The sequence below is a fragment of the Scyliorhinus canicula genome, chromosome 19 (genome assembly GCF_902713615.1).
Source record: "Scyliorhinus canicula chromosome 19, sScyCan1.1, whole genome shotgun sequence".
NCBI lineage: Eukaryota > Metazoa > Chordata > Chondrichthyes > Carcharhiniformes > Scyliorhinidae > Scyliorhinus > Scyliorhinus canicula.
This window is the reverse complement of record NC_052164.1, coordinates 7,495,603-7,512,794: the sequence shown is the minus strand read 5'-3', so window position 1 is coordinate 7,512,794 and position 17,192 is coordinate 7,495,603. Positions and strand designations below refer to the sequence as shown.

At 50.7% G+C, this 17,192-nt stretch overlaps 1 protein-coding gene across 1 annotated transcript in view; it reads right to left on the bottom strand.

Moving 5' to 3' along the window:
- LOC119954499 (rho GTPase-activating protein 21-like) overlaps positions 1 to 17,192 on the bottom strand; it is a 296,828-nt gene that overhangs the window by 37,582 nt on the left and 242,054 nt on the right. Inside the window, exon 21 of the mRNA XM_038779786.1 lies at positions 8,489 to 8,578. Coding sequence (XP_038635714.1) covers positions 8,489 to 8,578 — 90 coding nt within the window. The remainder of the gene's footprint in view (positions 1 to 8,488; positions 8,579 to 17,192) is intronic.

The following is a 17,192-nucleotide window of genomic DNA, read 5'->3' as shown; positions in this document are numbered from 1 at the left end:
TGCAAACCTGTCGTCACCAGGAGCCGACGGTACAGTGCCCAGGACCGGACCTTCATCAGGTCCAACGTCCAACGGCTTATGAAGGAAGGGGGTCATCGAGGCTAGTAATAGCCCCTGGCGAGCACAAGTTCTGGTGGTAAAGACCGGGGAGAAGATTAGGATGGTCATAGACTACAGTCAGACCATCAACAGGTTTACGCAGCTGGACGCGTACCCTCTCCCCTGTATATCCAACCTGGTCAACAGGATCGCACAGTACAAGGTTTTCTCCACGGTGGACCTCAAGTCCGCCTACCACCAGCTCCCCATCTGCGCAAGCGATCGCAAGTACACTGCATTCGAAGCAGACGAGCGGCTGTACCACTTTTAAGGGTTCCCTTCGGTGTCACAAACGGGGTCTCGGTCTTCCAAAGGGAGATGGACCGAATGGTCGACCGATACGGTCTACGGGCAACCTTCCCGTATCTCGATAATGTCACCATCTGTGGCCACGATCAGCAGGACCACGACACCACTCTCCGCAAATTCCTCCAAACCGCAAAACTCCTGAATTTGACTTACAACAAGGACAAATGCGTGTTTAGCACCGACCGTCTAGCCATCCTCAGCTACGTAGTGCGAAATGGAGTGATAGGCCCCGACCCGGAACGCATGCGCCCCCTGGTGGAGCTCCCCCTCCCCCACTGCCCCAAGGCCCTGAAGCGCTGCCTCGGCTTTTTCTCATATGGGTCTCATATCAACCCAGTGGGTTCCCAACTATGCCGACAAAGCCCGTCCCCTTATCCAAACAGTCACATTCCCCCTGTCGATGGAGGCCCGCCAGGCCATCAGCCGCATCAAAGCGGATATCGCAAAGGCCACGATGTGCACTATCGACGAGTCCCTCCCCTTCCAGGTCGAGACCGATGACTCCGATGTAGCTCTGGCAGCCACCCTCAACCAAGCGGGCAGACCCGTGACCTTCTTTTCCCGTATCCTCCATGCTTCCGAGATCACTCATCGGTCGAGAAGGAAGCTCAGGCCATAGTAGAAGCTGTGTGACACTGGAGGCACTATCTGGCCGTTCACCCTCCTCACAGACTAACGGTCGGTGGCTGTCATGTTTGACAATGCACAGAGGGGCAAGATAAAAAATGACAAGATCTTGCGGTGGAGGATCGAGTTGTCCACCTACAACTACGATATCTTGTATCGTCCTGGGAAGCTGAACGAGCCTCCCGATGCCCTGTCCCACGGCACCTGTGCCAACACACAAGTGGACCGCCTCCGAGCCCTCCACGCGGACCTCTGCCACTCGGGGGTCAGCCGCTTCTTTCACTTTGTAAAGACCCGCAACCTGCCCTACTCCATCGAGGCCAGGACAGTCACTAGGAATTGTCACATCTGCGTGGAGTGCAAGCTGCACTTCTACCGCCCCGAAAAAGCGCATCTGATAAACGCTTCCCGTCCCTTTGAACGCCTCAGCATGGACTTCAAATCATAGAATTTACAATGCATAAGGAGGCCATTCGGCCCATCGAGTCTGCACCGGCTCATGGAAAGAGCATCCTATCCAAGGTCAACACCCACCCTATCCCATAACCCAGTAGCTCCACCCAATACTAAGGGCAATTTTGGACACTAAGGGCAATTTATCATGGCCAATCTACCTAACCTGCACATCTTTGGACTGTGGGAGGAAACCGGAGCACCCGGAGGAAACCCACGCACACACGGGGAGGATGTGCAGACTCCCCACAGACGGTGACCCAAGCCGGAATCGAACCTGGGACCCTGGAGCTGTGAAGCAATTGTGCTACCCACAATGCTACCGTGCTGCCCCGTCATCTCGGCATCTTTTGTCCCCTCCACTCTACCAACCACAACACGTACTTCCTCAACGTGATTGACGAGTACTCCCACTTCCCGTTCGCCATCCCCTGCCCCGACATGACCACACCCACCATCATTAAAGCCCTCCACACCATTTTCTCCCCGCTTACATTCACAGCGATAGGGGGTCCTCCTTTATGAGTGACGAACTGCGTCAATTCCTGCTCAGCAAGGGCATTGCCTCAAGCAGGACAACCAGTTACAACCCCCGGGGTAACGGACAGGTCGAGAGGGAGAACGGTACGGTCTGGAAGACCGTCCTGCTGGCCCTACGGTCCAGAAATCTCCCAGTCTCCCGCTGGCAGGAGGTCCTCCCAGACGCCCTCCATGCAATCCGGTCACTACTTTGCACATCTACCAATCAAATGCCTCATGAATGCCTTCTTGTCTTCCCCAGGAAGTCTTCCCCAGGGACCCGACCTGGCTGGCTGCCCCGGGCCCATCCTGCTTCCGAAACACGTGCGGGCGCACAAGTCGGACCCGTTGGTCGAGAGGGTCCAGCTGCTCCATGCTAACCCGCAATACGCGTATGTGGAGTACCCCGACGGCCGACAGGACACGGTCTCCCGACGGGACCTGGCGCCCGCCGGATCCCCGCCATTGCCCCCGATACCAGCCCCACCAACCCCCCTCCAACCACAACTGCTCCCCGCAGGCACTCCCCTCCCTGGCCCACCAACCCCCTCACCCGCGCCGCTTAGAGGACCAGACGCGCCCCCCCCCCCCCCCCAACGGCCCGGCTCTCACCAGCTCCGTCTAGGGGTGTGGAAACCTCCACGAGGACCGGATCATCGCTCCCGGAGTCATGGACACCCGCATCTCCAATGTCTCCGACGAAGCTCCGCAGGTCGCAGAGGACGTCCAAGGCCCCCGATGGGCTGATCGAGTCGATATGAACTGTTAATGGACTTCTTTGTTCTCTCGTTTTCCAACTCTGTAAATAATTACCGTGTGATAACACACCCCTGTATATAGTTACGGGCCAGTAGGCAGCCCCCGTTGGAGAGGTATAATCCCATATCACTAGTCATACTACCAGTATCTTGTCCCACCCGCACGGGACGGCTCCCCCCCCCCCACCCAATGCTCCTCCGGCTTCTCAACAAGCACACCACCCCCGCCCCCTCCCCCGGTCCCTTTCTCAACAAGGGGTGAATGTGGTAGTATGACTAGACTAGAGGTACTACGGTACCTGGGAGTGTCAGCTGCTATTGGTGGAGAAGGCCCGCTGCCCATTGGCCCAAGTGTTGTCTTCCCATTGGTCAAGAGGAAGGTAGCTCCGCCTACGAGGTGGAGTATAAGAACCCGTGTTTCCCAGCAGTCATCGTTCTTTCTGTACTCAAGCTGCTGGGCACACTTCTTGTAGATTAAAGCCTTTGATTCGGACTACTCCTTCGTGTTCATTGATCGCGCATCAGTAGGCAGGTCAGGGCCGGGATTCTACCCTATTTGGCGGGGCGGGGGTCCCGGCGTACCGGAGTGGCGAGAACCACTCCGGCGTCGGGCCTCCCCAAAGGTCCACGCCGGAGTGGCTCCCGCTCCGCCGACTGGCGCTAACGGCCTTTGGCGCCCTGCCGACAGGCGCAGGGCAGGCCGAAAGGCCTACGCGGTTGGCGCATGCACCGGAGCATCAGCGGCCGCTGACGTCACCACCGGCGCATGTGCGGTGGAGGGAGTCTCTTCCGCCTCCGCCATGGTGGAGGCTGTGGCGGCGGCGGAAGAAAAAGAGTGCCCCCACGGCACAGGCCCGCCCGCTGATTGGTGGGCCCCGATCGCGGGCCAGGCCACCCTGGGGGCACCCCTCGGGGTCCGATCGCCCCCCCCCCCCCCCCCCCCCAGGACCCCGGGGCCCGATCACACTGCCTGCTCCCGCTGGCACCAGAGGTGGGTTAAACCACATCGGTGGGAGAGGCCAGTCAGCGGCAGGACTTCGGCCCATCGCGGGCCAGTGAATTGGCGCGGGGGGCCCGCCGACTGGCGGGGTGCAATTCCTGCCTCCGCCGATTCCCGGGTGGCGGAGAATTCCGGCCACGGCGGGGGCGCGGTTTACGAAGGCCCCGGGCGATTCCCCGACCCTGCGGGGGGTCGGAGAATTCCGCCCCAGGTCTTTTTCATGCATCGGTGCAGACTCAACTCAGGGCCCCTTCAGCACTGTATTATTCTGTGATTTTCAGATTCCAAGAGAGATTTCACACAGGCATAGTGATATGGTATATTAAAACAAACTTTATTACCAACACAGTATTAAAATATCACTCAAGAATGTTATGAGCCAGGGCTTAGAAACTCCAAAGTATATTATGAAGTTCTCCTAACCTACAAACTTTATATTGAATTTGGCTATGATGAGCACAAGAGTCTTCCCTTCAGTTGTGATTCATCAATCTTCCTAGACACTTTAACCAAAACATGTTTTATTCTAAGAACTTAATTAACATAAATATATACATAAACACACTGCAAGAATTTTTATTCATTACAAACATAAAGACACCACACTGCTACAGTAATCTATGTATAACACAATGAATTCCCCCTTATCTGTTTCAATTCAAAAATGAAATCCAATAAACAAAAAAACCTATTTCAAGGGCATGGCTGAGCACTCTGCATTCTCACTTGAATGAGACTGGCTTTCCCAGAGATTCTGATCCCGTCTCACCAGCAGGTTTAAACCCTTCCGGAAAACAAACTATATCTTTTAAGTTACCAAAACAGGTAGCTATCATCAATGGGTTTGATGTGGAGATGCCGGCGTTGGACTGGGGTGAGCACAGTAAGAAGTCTTACACCAGGTTAAAGTCCAACATGTTTGTTTTTCAAACACTAGCTTTCGGAGCACAGCTCCTTCCTCAGGTGAATCAATGGGTTTGGTACTGGAACAACTCTTTAAAATTAAACCATAGAAAGGCAGGAAAAAAGCATTTATTTTTCCCTCTGAGCCCACAGCAGTCAAACTGAAAAGGAAACTGAAAAACCTCACAGCCGCAGCTTAGCTCCAGCCATAAATGACATCACTAAAGCCATGTGATAAGACAAAAACCTTTCTTAAAGGGACACTCCCATGACAATAACATCACACAAGAAAATAGCTTATAATTACCCCTTAAACAATGCCAATCAATACAGTGACACAATACCCTTAACTGTTATCTCTACTTGCACTCAAACAACAAAAACACCTCAGGTCCCAAACCACTTTTCAATATAGTTAGCGCTCAGGAATACATCCTGTACAGAGATGTCTTGAAGCTTCACTTTGAAAAAGGGAAATCTGAGAGTGCTTTAAAGAAAGGGACCTGACCCTTTCAGAACAATGCAGGTTCTCTAGCTGAAGTCGTCAGAAATTGCCTTCATAGCTTTACTTCCAGATCCCAATTAAAACATTAACCGTTAATCCCCGATTGCTCCAACCCTTGCTCCTCCCATGAATTACACTCATTTTTGCTAACTGAACACAATGGGCGGGATTTTCTCCCCCCCCCCCCCCCCCCCCCCCCCCGAGTGTGAATACCGCCCCACTGCCAGCTGCCGAATTCTTCGGTGGCGGTTTTTGGGAGAGGGCGGGTATTGCGACGCGCCGGTTGGGGGCCGGTGGCAGTGGCACCCTCCCCCCCGGCAATTCTCCAAGCCCCGATGGGCCGAGCGGCCGCTCTTTTTCAGCCAGTCCCGCTGGCATGGATTAGACAAGGCCCATACCGGCGGGACCTGGCTTTGAGGGTGGCTTGCGGAGTCCTCGGGGGGGGCATGGGGGTTCCGGCCTGGGGGTGGGTGGGGGTGGTGGTCTGGCCCGCGATCGGGGCCCACCAGTCTGCGGGCAGGCCAGTGGCCATGGGGGCACTCTTTCCCTCCGCGCCGCCATGTGCGACACGGGGAAGAAACCCCCTGCACATGCGCAGGAATCACGCCAGCGGTTCTGCGCATGCACCAGAACACGCTGGCGCTCCTGCGCATGCGGCAACTCGCGCCAGCCGGCGGAGGCCCTTCGGCACCAGTTGGCGCAGCGCCAACCACTCCAGCGCCGGTCTAGCCCCCGTAAGTGCGGAGGATTCTGCACTTTCCGGGCGGCCGGACGGCGGAGTGGTTCACAGCACTCTTTCGCGCCGGCACGCCCGCCCCGCCGATTACGGGTGAATCCCGCCCAATGTCTCTAATTACCTACTTCACAGGGAACCCTCTTAATATAAACCATTAATAAAAATCATTAATATAAGCCATTAGCCCAAGCTTTTACAATACCCAACTGTCTTGCAAACAGGGATTTTTAAACCTACCACTGCAGCAGTCACACAACCAAATGCAGACTTTCAACCCGTACTGCACCAAATACAAATAACACAATATAACTTAAATTCCTGCGTTCATCACACACTACAAATAACAACAGACCCAAAACAATCCTGCGATACATCACTGGATATAGGCTGCCAGTCACAAAAATAACCTTCAACCGTTACCCTCTACTTCCTGCCACTAAGCCAATTTTAGGTTCAATTTGACAAATTGCTTTGGATCCCCATGGGCTCTTCACTTATTGATCAGTGTCCCATGCAGAATCTTCTCAAAAGCCTTACTGAAGTCCATGTAGACTACATTAATGGCACTGCCCTCATCTACACACCTAGTCACCTCCTTGAAATTATCAATTTTGTTCGACTTGATTTCCCTCTGAAAAAGCCATGTTGATTATCCTTGATTAATCCTTGCCTTGTCAAGTGAGATTAATTCTGCCCCTCTGAATTTTTTCCAATAATTTCCCTACCATTGATGTTCGACTCACTGGCCTGTAATTACCTGTCTTTTCCATTCTTGAATAATATTACCACTTTAGCTCTCCGCCAGTTCTCTGGCAACTCTCCTGTGGCCAGGCGGGATTTGAACATAGCAGCCTGGGATACATCTTTCTACCAATGTCTCTGTACTAACGTGAACCATGACCTCTGACTGTTCACCATCTCCTTTCAGAATGTCCTGCAGCCATTCAGTGACATCCTTGCCCCTGGCACGAGGGAAGCAATACAAAATTCTGAAGTCACGTTTGTAGCCGCAGAAATGCCTGTTTGTGCCCTCACTATTGAATCTCCTACCACTATTGCTCTTCCACTCTTACTTCTCCGCCCCATGGCCACTCACAGTACCGTGAACCTGGCTCTGGCTGCACTCCCCAGAGGAACCGTCATTCTCACCATTTTCCAACACAGAAAAACTTCTCGACTGAGATGCACTCTGGGGCTTCCCTGACTCCCTACCTTCCCCCCTTCTTCTGACTGGTGGTCACCCAGTCCCTCTCTGATCTCATTATAAATGTGTGTTACCCCAGAGTCGTTTGAGGTGGAGATGCGTATGCCCCATGTGTAGGTCTTACCTCTCTCCCTCTTGAGGCCTACTATACTGCAACATATCATCCCCCCCCCCCGACCATTATGTCCCAACAACTGCATTACCGTTCCCAATCTACAGGCTGTAGATGCCTCGCCTGACTGTGACTGCACCAACAGCATGATACTATGCCAGAACATGGCACAGTGGTTATCACTGCTGCCTCAAAGCACCAAGAACCTGGGTTCAATTCTGGCCTTGGGTTACTGTCCGTGTGGAGTTTGCACCTTCACCCCATGTCTGCCAGGTGCTCTGGCTTTCTTCCACATTCCACAGTCCAAAGATGTGCAGGTTAGGTGGATTGGACATGATCAATGCGTGGGGTTAGGGGATAGGGAGGGGAGTGGGCCGCAGCAGAGTGCTCTTTTGAGGGTTGGTGCAGACTCTATGGGCTGAATGGCCTCCTTCTGCACTGTCGTGATTCTGCAGTTTCTATGAAACCCCCGAGATCACTGTGCCTGAGGTGGTGCCCATGTCATACGTACATTATGCTGGGCATAAATGACAGTGAACTGGCATGCTACCCCCCCCCCCCCCCCCCTCCCCGGACTGTGACAAGGACCATCTTTGGCAGCTCAGTAATGCAAGCGTTTAGCACTTCTTCATTGTGCAATCTCCCACTCTGCGCTCCGACTTGCTCATGCCCTTCTCAAGGAGGCTCTCTCCCAATTCTGACCCAGACTTATTTATGGCCTTCGAGGAAACTCTCCCAATTCTGACCCAGAGGTTACTGAACACCTCCCATTCCAGTCACGTGTCCGAGTACAACCTTCCCCAGCTTCCCCCCCCCCCCCCCCCCCACCCAGTCTTGCGTCTGAGGTGAAACCTTCCCAAGTCTCCACTCAGTCAAGCCCTTGCCCTCCGGCCCTTCTCTGGCCTCTCTCCTATCTCCTGACATGGTGCAATGGGACAAGCACACCATCATACAGACTGGAAGTAGACAATCACAATCTGCTTTTACGTTGACGGGAAATGGACTTTCACTCCCAGGATATTTTCCTTTCCCGCTCGCCATTTCACCCGCCACAGACTGGACTGAAAAATCCTGCCTACAGCTTTGGCCAACTCTCCCAACAACTTTGCCAACTCTCCCAACATTATTCCCACTACTGCTTGACGTTGTAAGCAAATGTTACATTTAATAATTGACCACATATGTATAAATATAGCAAATAATGTATAAATATAGCAATATTAGTTTTGGCATCCGAGTAATTGCCAAACTGGTACACGATACCTTGTTCTTTTCAGAGTGATCCGCCACTGTCTTCAGGTGTCCTGTGAGGAACTTCAGGGTTTCAAAATAATTTTCTGGTAAGTTCCGAAGCTGAAATAATATAAGTTACATTAAATACAACACATTCATGCTTAATTATTATAAATTCTAATGCAAGAGAATTTGTGTCTAAAAATTAAAAACATAAATGCTTCAGTCCAATCTTTGACCTCTCAGATGAAAGATAAAAGTTGAGAGAAAGTGGAGTTCAGTGAACAGTTGAGAGGGGAAGTTACGGTGGACTACAGCACTTTCGGTTACATACAAATGATTTGCACTTGGGTTTGGAGGGCATAATTTCAAAGTGTGCAGGTGACACACAGTTGGAAATGTAAATAGTGAGGAGGATAGTAACAGTCATCAGGAGGACAGGCTAGTGAAATGGACACATGCATGACACATAGAATTTAAAGCAGAGATTTGAAGTAATACACATTGGACGGAAAAACAAAAAGACGGTACAAACTAAATGGTACAATTTTAAAGGGAGTGCAGCATTAGAGACCTGGGAGTTTGCATAAATTTCTGAAGATGACAGGACCAATTGATAAAGCCATTAAAAGAACATAAATGTAATTCCAGTGGCATGGAGTGGGTGGTCGCACATTTGGTGGCCCCGTTCAAGGTGGAGTTTTTCGGTCCTTCCCCATCTGAATGGTATTTTGAGGGCAAGAGAATATAAGGGAAGGTAATACTCCTCTGGTGAGGCTGGTGTATGGATCAGCGGATGAGAAGTGCCACGAAAAAGAGAGTGTAGCTGGAGCAGGAAAGTCTTGGTGGTGCGCTACAGGTGAGTATGGCAAAGGGCAAAGGGGCAGCGCTGCCCACCCAGTGGTCGATGGAGCAGCTGGTGGAGGATTTGAATAATAAATTCCGGCAGCAGAGGAAAAAGGCTTTGGAGTATTTGGCCAAGGTGATGGAGCCACTTAGAGCGGCGATTGAGCGAGTGGAGCGAACCAGAAGGTGGAGTCGGTGGGGGTGTATGAGGATTGGCTGATCTCACTGGAGGCGGAAATGGGGATGGCGTTGAGCAGCCAGAAGAAGCTAAGAGAGAAATTGGAGGATCTCGAGAACCACACCAGGAGGCAGAATCTTAGGATCGTTGGGATGCCCGAAAGCATCAAAGGTGCAGAGGCCACCAAGTATGTGGTGGGCATACTGGAAAAGTTGATGGGGGAGGGGAGCGTTGAGGGGATCCCCTTGAGGTGGATCGGGCGCACAGGGCGCTGAGGAGGAGGCCGCAGGTGCAGGAGTTGCTGAGAGCGATGGTGGTGAGGCTGCATCGATTTTTGGACAAAGAAAAAATTCTGGTGGGTGAGGCAGATCAAGAAATATACCGGAGAAGGGAGTGAGCTGCGTATTTACCAGGACCTGGGTGCAGAGCTGGTGAAGCAGACGGCCATTACAACCGGATAAAGGTTAAGAAGGGAGTGAAGTTTAGGGTTTTGTACACTGCCCGCTTGTGGATGACACATCAGAAGTGGGAATTTTATTTTGACTCACCAGAGGCGATGGACTTTACGAGGGACTATGGAATGGGAGGAGTATGAGGACATTGAACTTTGGGAGGAGTTTTGTGTTCATTGTGGGGCAAACGAGGTGGGCAATGTGGGGTGGGCTTCGGCAGGGAAGCGGTGATGGTGAGTGTGCCTTTTGTTTCACTTTGTTTGTTGGTGGTTGGTAGGAATGGGGTGGGAGTGGGGAGGGTTGGACTGGAGGGGTGAGAGGCAGTCAGAGACCTTGGGCTGGGGCCACTATTTTAGCTGGGTGGGCTAATTAACTGGAGTGAAGTGGGGGGTTGCCAGGAGGAAGGCATGTCGGGGTTTGGGGCAGGGTTGGATTTTTATTTGGTGGTGGAGAGGGGTTGCTGACATGGGTGTCGTTAGTGTGACGCAGTTGAGAAGGGAGAGATGGTGGTGGACACCTGAGGGTGGGCCTGGAGGAGCGTCTGACGTGGGAGCCCCCCCCCCCGACAAGGCTGGTCCTGTGGAATGTGAGAGGGCTGAATGGCCAGTTAAACGGTCCCGTGTTTTCATGCATTTGAGGAATCTGAAAGCGAATGTTGTTTTTGCAGGAGATGCACCTGAGGCTGTGGGATCAGATAAGGTGAGGAGGGGATGAGTGGGGCAGGTGTTTCACGCGGGGCTGGACATGAAGACGAGGGGGTGGCGGTACTGGTTGTTAAGAGAGTGGCTTTCGAGGTGGGAAGCATTGTGGCTGATCCGGGGGGTAGATGTGTGATGGTTAGTGGGACGTTGGAGGGAATGCCGGTGGTGCTGGTGTATGCCCCAAATTGGAATGACGTGAACTTTATGAGGCGGGAGTTAGGGAAGATGCCGTACCTGGACACACACAGGTTGATTATGGGGTGCGATTTTAATATGGTCCTGGACCCGAGTCTGGATCAGTTGAGTCCTATGTCGTTGAGGATGTCAGCAGTGGCGAGAGTTGAGGGGGTTCATGGAGTGCATGGGGGTGGGACGAGAAGAGCGGACCCAAGGATATTTGCGAGGTCGAGGGCGAAGGAGTTTTCATACTTCACCCATGTGCACCGGATGTACTCCCGGATCGATATTTTTTGTAATGGAGAAGGTGCTGCTTGCCGGGGTGGCCAACTCAGAGTACTCGCCAATTGTGGTTTCTGACCACGTGCTATATTGGGTGGATTTGCGGGTGGTTCAGGGGAGGCCCAACGGCCGCAGTGGAGGTTAGATATGGGGCTGTTGGCGGGTGAAGGGGTGTGTGAGCAGATGAGGGCAGCCATTCGGGGCTTTGTGGAGGTGAACGACTTGGGGGAGGTCATGGCCGCCACACAGTGGAATGCGCTCAAGTCGGTAGTTTGGGGGGAATTAATTTTGTTTCAGGCGCATAGGGAGAAGGTGGAGTGGGAGGAGAGAGCAAGGCTGGGAGATTAAATTCTGAGGGTGGATTGGAGGTACTCAGTGGCACCGGAGGAGAGATGCAGATGCTCCAAATGGAGTTTGGATTAGTGTCCACAGGGAAGGCAGAGGGCCAGGGGAGCAGTGTCTGAGAACGAGGAGAAGGCTATCAGGATGCTGGCCCATCAGTTGAGGAAGCAAGCAGCGACGAGAAGAGATTGGTAGGGTGAGGGACGAGAGGGGAAAGGTGGTGAAGAATCCAATGGGGCATTTGAGGCCTTCTGGGGTGGTTGGGTATGGGCAGGGGTTTGTGGATTTGGTCTGGCTGCTGAACAGGATGAAGGTGGCGAGTGTTCAGACAAACCGGATTGGGGGGGGGGTGTGCCGTAGGGTTTTGCTCTGTGCGGGTAATTATGTTATATATCTCGGACCCGGAGGGCGGAATTGGAGGGATTATGGTTTTCGAGGTGCTTTTGATCAATGCTGGAGGGCAGGAGAGGAGATTAGGGGAGTTGCTGTTCAGGTGGTGGGGCGAGCTTTAGGTATTTACAAATACAGGTGGCGTGGAGCTCGGCCCAGCTACACAAATTAAACTTGACCCGATTGGTGGAGGGAATGAAGGCGGATTTTAAGAAGTGGGATGTGTTGCCGCTGTCACTAGCTGGGTGCATGCAGGTGGTGAAAATTATGGTGTGCCCAGGTTTTTGTTCGTGTTCCAGAACCTCCCTATCTTTGTCCTCAAGCCCTTTTGCAGGAAGGTTAATTGGATAATTTTGGGGGTTTGTGTGTGGGCCGGGGGTGCGGGGGGGACTTTGCGGGTGAGACGGGTGTTCTTGGAGAGAGGGTGAGGGGGAGGCATTGCCGAATCTGATAAATTACTATTGGGCAGCGATATTGCGATGGTGAGGAAGTGGGCTGTGGAGGAAAGGTCGGTTTGGGGGCGGGTGGAGGCAGCGTCCTGTAGGAGAATGAGATTGAGGGCCATGTTGTTGGCAGCTCTTCTATTCTCGACGGCCAAGTACTCCGTGAGCCCGGTGGTGGTGGTGGCATTAAGGATGGGGAGCTAGTGCTGGCAACAGTTTGGGCTGGAGAGCATGTTGTTGTGGGCGCTGATATGCAACAACCACAGGTTTGTGCCGGCGGGGCTGGATGCAAGGTTCCGGGAGTGGCGGCAGATGAGGATAGAGTATTTTAGGGACTTCTTTATAGGCTGGAGGAGTTGGAGGAATTGTATGAGTTGCCCAAAGGGAATGGTTTTAGAGACCTGCAGGTGAGGGATTTTGTGAGGAGAGAGCTGCTGTCCTTTCCCGGGCTGCCGCCTCTGGTATTGTAGGATAGGTTGCTGACGGAGGATGAAGTAGGGGAGTGTGTCGGAGATACACAAGGAATTAATGGCGCTCCGGTGGAGGAGATCAAGCGCAAATGGGAGGAGAAACTGGGAGGGGAGGTGTGGGCCGGTACGTCGGCAGAGGCCCTGCGGAGGGTGAATGCCTGCTCGTTGTGTGTGAGGTTAAGATCATTGAGTTTAAAGTGGCACATAGGGCCCACATGATGGCGGCGAGGATGAACAGGTTCTTTGCGGGGGTGGAAGACAGGTTTGGGCGGTGTGCGGGGGGGGGGGGGTCACGTCCACATGTTCGTGTATGTCCAACATGGGTTCTGGCAGGGATTCATAAGAACTAGGAACAGGAGTAGGCCATCTGGCCCCTCGAGCCTGCTCCACCATTCAATGAGATCATGGCTGATCTTTTGTGGACTCAGCTCCACTTTCCGGCCCGAACACCATAACCCTTAATCCCTTTATTCTTCAAAAAACTATCTATCTTTACCTTAAAAACATTTAATGAAGGAGACTCAACTGCTTCACTGGGCAAGGAATTCCATAGATTCACAACCCTTTGGGTGAAGAAGTTCCTCCTAAACTCAGTCCTAAATCTACTTCCCTTTATTTTGAGGCTATGCCCCCTAGTTCTGCTTTCACCCGCCAGTGGAAACAACCTGCCCGCATCTATCCTATCTATTCCCTTCATAATTTTATATGTTTGTATAAGATCCCCCCTCATCCTTCTAAATTCCAACGAGTACAGTCCCAGTTTACTCAAACTCTCCTTGTAATCCAACCCCTTCAGCTCTGGGATTAACCTAGTGAATCTCCTCTGCATATCCTCCAGTGCCAGTACATCCTTTCTCAAGTAAGGAGACCAAAACTGAACACAATACTCCAGGTGTGGCCTCACTAACACCTTATACAATTGCAGCATAACCTCCCTAGTCTTAAACTCCATCCCTCTAGCAATGAAGGACAAAATTCCATTTGCCTTCTTAATCACCTGTTGCACCTGTAAACCAACATTCTGTGACTCATGCACTAGCACACCCAGGTCTCTCTGCACAGCGGCATGCTTTAATATTTTATCATTTAAATAATAATCCCGTTTGCTTTTATTCCTAACATTGTATTCCATCTGTCAGACCCTAGCCCATTCACTTAACCTATCCAAATCCCTCTGCAGACTTCCAGTATCCTCTGCACTTTTTGCTTTACCACTTATCTTAGTGTCATCTGCAAACTTGGACACATTGCCCTTGGTCCCCAACTCCAAATCATCTATGTAAATTGTGAACAACTGTGGGCCCAACACGGATCCCTGAGGGACACCACTAGCTACTGATTGCCAACCAGAGAAACACCTATTAATCCCCACTCTTTGCTTTCTATTAATTAACCAATCCTCTATCCATGCTACTACTTTACCCTTAATGCCATGCATCTTTATCTTATGCAGCAACCTTTTGTGTGGCACCTTGTCAAAGGCTTTCTGGAAATCCAGATATACCACATCCATTGGCTCCCTGTTATCTACTGCACTGGTAATGTCCTCAAAAAATTCCACTAAATTAGTTAGGCACGACCTGCCCTTTATGAACCCATGTTGCGTCTGCCCAATGGGACAATTTCTATCCAGATGCCTCTCTATTTCTTCCTTGATGATAGATTCCGGCATCTTCCCTACTACTGAAGTTAAGCTCACTGGCCTATAATTACCCGCTCTCTGCCTCCCTCCTTTTTTAAACAGTGGTGTCACGTTTGCTCATTTCCAATCCACCGGGACCACCCCAGAGTCTAGTGAATTTTGGTAAATTTTCACTAGTGCATTTGCAATTTCCCTAACCATCTCTTTTAGCACTCTGGGATGCATTCCATCAGGGCCAGGAGACTTGTCCACCTTTAGCCTCATTAGCTTGCCCATCACTACCTCCTTAGTGATAACAATCCTCTCAAGGTCCTCACCTTTCATAGCCTCATTTCTATCAGTCACTGGCATGTTATTTGTGTCTTCCACTGTTTAAAGACTGACCCAAAAAACCTGTTCAGTTCCTCAGCCATTTCCTCATCTCCCATTATTAAATCTCCCTTCGCATCCTCTAAAGGACCAATATTTACCTTAGCCACTCTTTTTTGTTTTATATATTTGTAGAAACTTTTACTGTCTGTTTTTATATTCTGAGCAAGTTTACCCTCATAATCTATCTTACTCTTCTTTATAGCTTTTTTAGTAGCTTTCTGTTGCCCCCTAAAGATTTCCCAGTCCTCTAGTCTCCCACTAATCTTTGCCACTTTGTATGCTTTTTCCTTCAATTTGATACTCTCCCTTATTTCCTCAGATATCCATGGTCGATTTTCCCTCTTTCTACCGTCCTTCCTTTTTGTTGGTATAAACCTTTGCTGAGCACTGTGAAAAATTGCTTGGAAGGTTCTCCACTGTTCCTCAACTGTTCCACCATAAAGTCTTTGCTCCCAGTCTACCTTAGCTAGTTCTTCTCTCATCCCATTGTAATCTCCTTTGTTTCAACACAAAACACTAGTATTTGATTTTACCTTCTCACCCTCCATCTGTATTTTAAATTCCATCATATTGTGATTGCTCCTTCCGAGAGGATCCCTAACTATGAGATCATGAATCAATCCTGTCTCATTACACAGGACAAGATCTAGGACCGCTTGTTCCCTCGTAGGTTCCATTACATACTGTTCTAGGAAACTATCGCGGATACATTCTATAAACTCCTCCTCAAGGCTGCCTTGACCGACCTGGTTAAACCAATCGACATGTAGATTAAAATCCCCCATGATAACTGCTGTACCATTTCTACGTGCATCAGTTATTTCTTTGTCTATTGCCTGCCCCACCATAACGTTACTATTTGGTGGCCTATACACTACTCCTATTAGTGACTTTTTTGGCTTACTATTCCTGATTTCCACCCAAATGGATTCAACCTTATCCTCCATAGTACCGATGTCATCCATTACTATTGCCCGGATGTCACCCTTGGATGACATCCGGGCAATAACAGAGCTACACCACCTCCCTTACTATCCACTCTGTCCTTCCAAATAGTTTGATACCCTTGGATATTTAACTCCCAGTCGTGACCATCCTTTAACCATGTTTCAGTAATGGCCACTAAATCGTAGTCATTCACGATGATTTGCGCCATCAACTCATTTACTTTATTACGAATACTATGAGCATTCAGGTAAAGTACACTTATGTTGTTTCTTTTACCTCTGTTTTTAATCTTAACATCTCCAGTTTTATTCCTTTTAATATTACTGGGCCTATTCACTGAGCTCCCCTCAGTCACTGTACCTTGTACTGTTGCCCTTTTTGATTTTTGACTTTGGCTTCTCAGCCTTACACTTTCCCCCTTACTTCCTTTTGCTTCTGACCCTGTTTTACTACCTTCCAACTTCCTGCATCGGTTCCCATCCCCTTGCCACATTAGTTTAAACCCTCCCCAACAACTCTAGCAAACCCCTCCAGGACATCGATTCTCGGATGTTATGTCTGAGGTTCTGGGTTTGGGGTGGCCCCGAGTCCGGAGTTGGCGATATTTGGAGTGAAGGAGGATCCGGGAGATGGGGTGTGGTTGATATAGTGGCCTTTGCCTCCCTGATAGCCTGGAGACGGATTCTGTTGTGTTGACGGGACTTGGAGGCGCCGAATGCAGGGGTGTGGGCAGGCAGCCTGGCAGAATTCCTGAGGTTGGAGAAAACCAAGTTCGCTTTGCAAGGGTCGGTTCACCCGGAAATGGAAACGTTCATTGAGTTCGTCTGGGAGAATTGAGGGGTCAGCAAGGGGGGGGGGGGGGGGGGGGGGGGGGATGGAAATAAGGGGATAAAATTGGGAAGGCGGGATGTGGTGGGGTGTTGGTATCAGGGATTTGTGGTGCTTGTTTGGGCTGTTGTGTTGTTCTTCTGATATTTTGTGTATATATGTAAAAAGCCGTGAATAAAATATTTACAGTAAGAAGTCTTACAACACCAGGTTAAAGTCCAACAGGTTTGTTTCAAACACTAGCTTTCGGAGCGCAGCTCCTTCCTCAGGTGAGTGGAAGGAGCAGTGCTCCGAAAGCTAGTGTTTGAAGCAAACCTGTTGGACTTTAACCTGGTGTTGTAAGACTTCTTACTGTGCTCACCCCAGTCCAATGCTGGCATCTCCACATCTTAAAAATATTTAAATAAAAAGAACATAAATGACACCTGGCTTTAAAAATAGAGGCAGAGCTCATAAGCAAGGAAGTGATTGTAAACCTTTATAAATCATTGGTTTAACCTCATATAAAGCATTGTCCAATTCTGGATACCGCAATTTAGCTGGAATGCCAACGCCTTGGAGAGTGTACAAAGAAGACTGAACAAAATGGTGCCGGAAATGTGGCAACTCCAATTACATGTAGAGATGAGAGAAGCTGGGATTGCGCTCCATGTAATAAAGAAG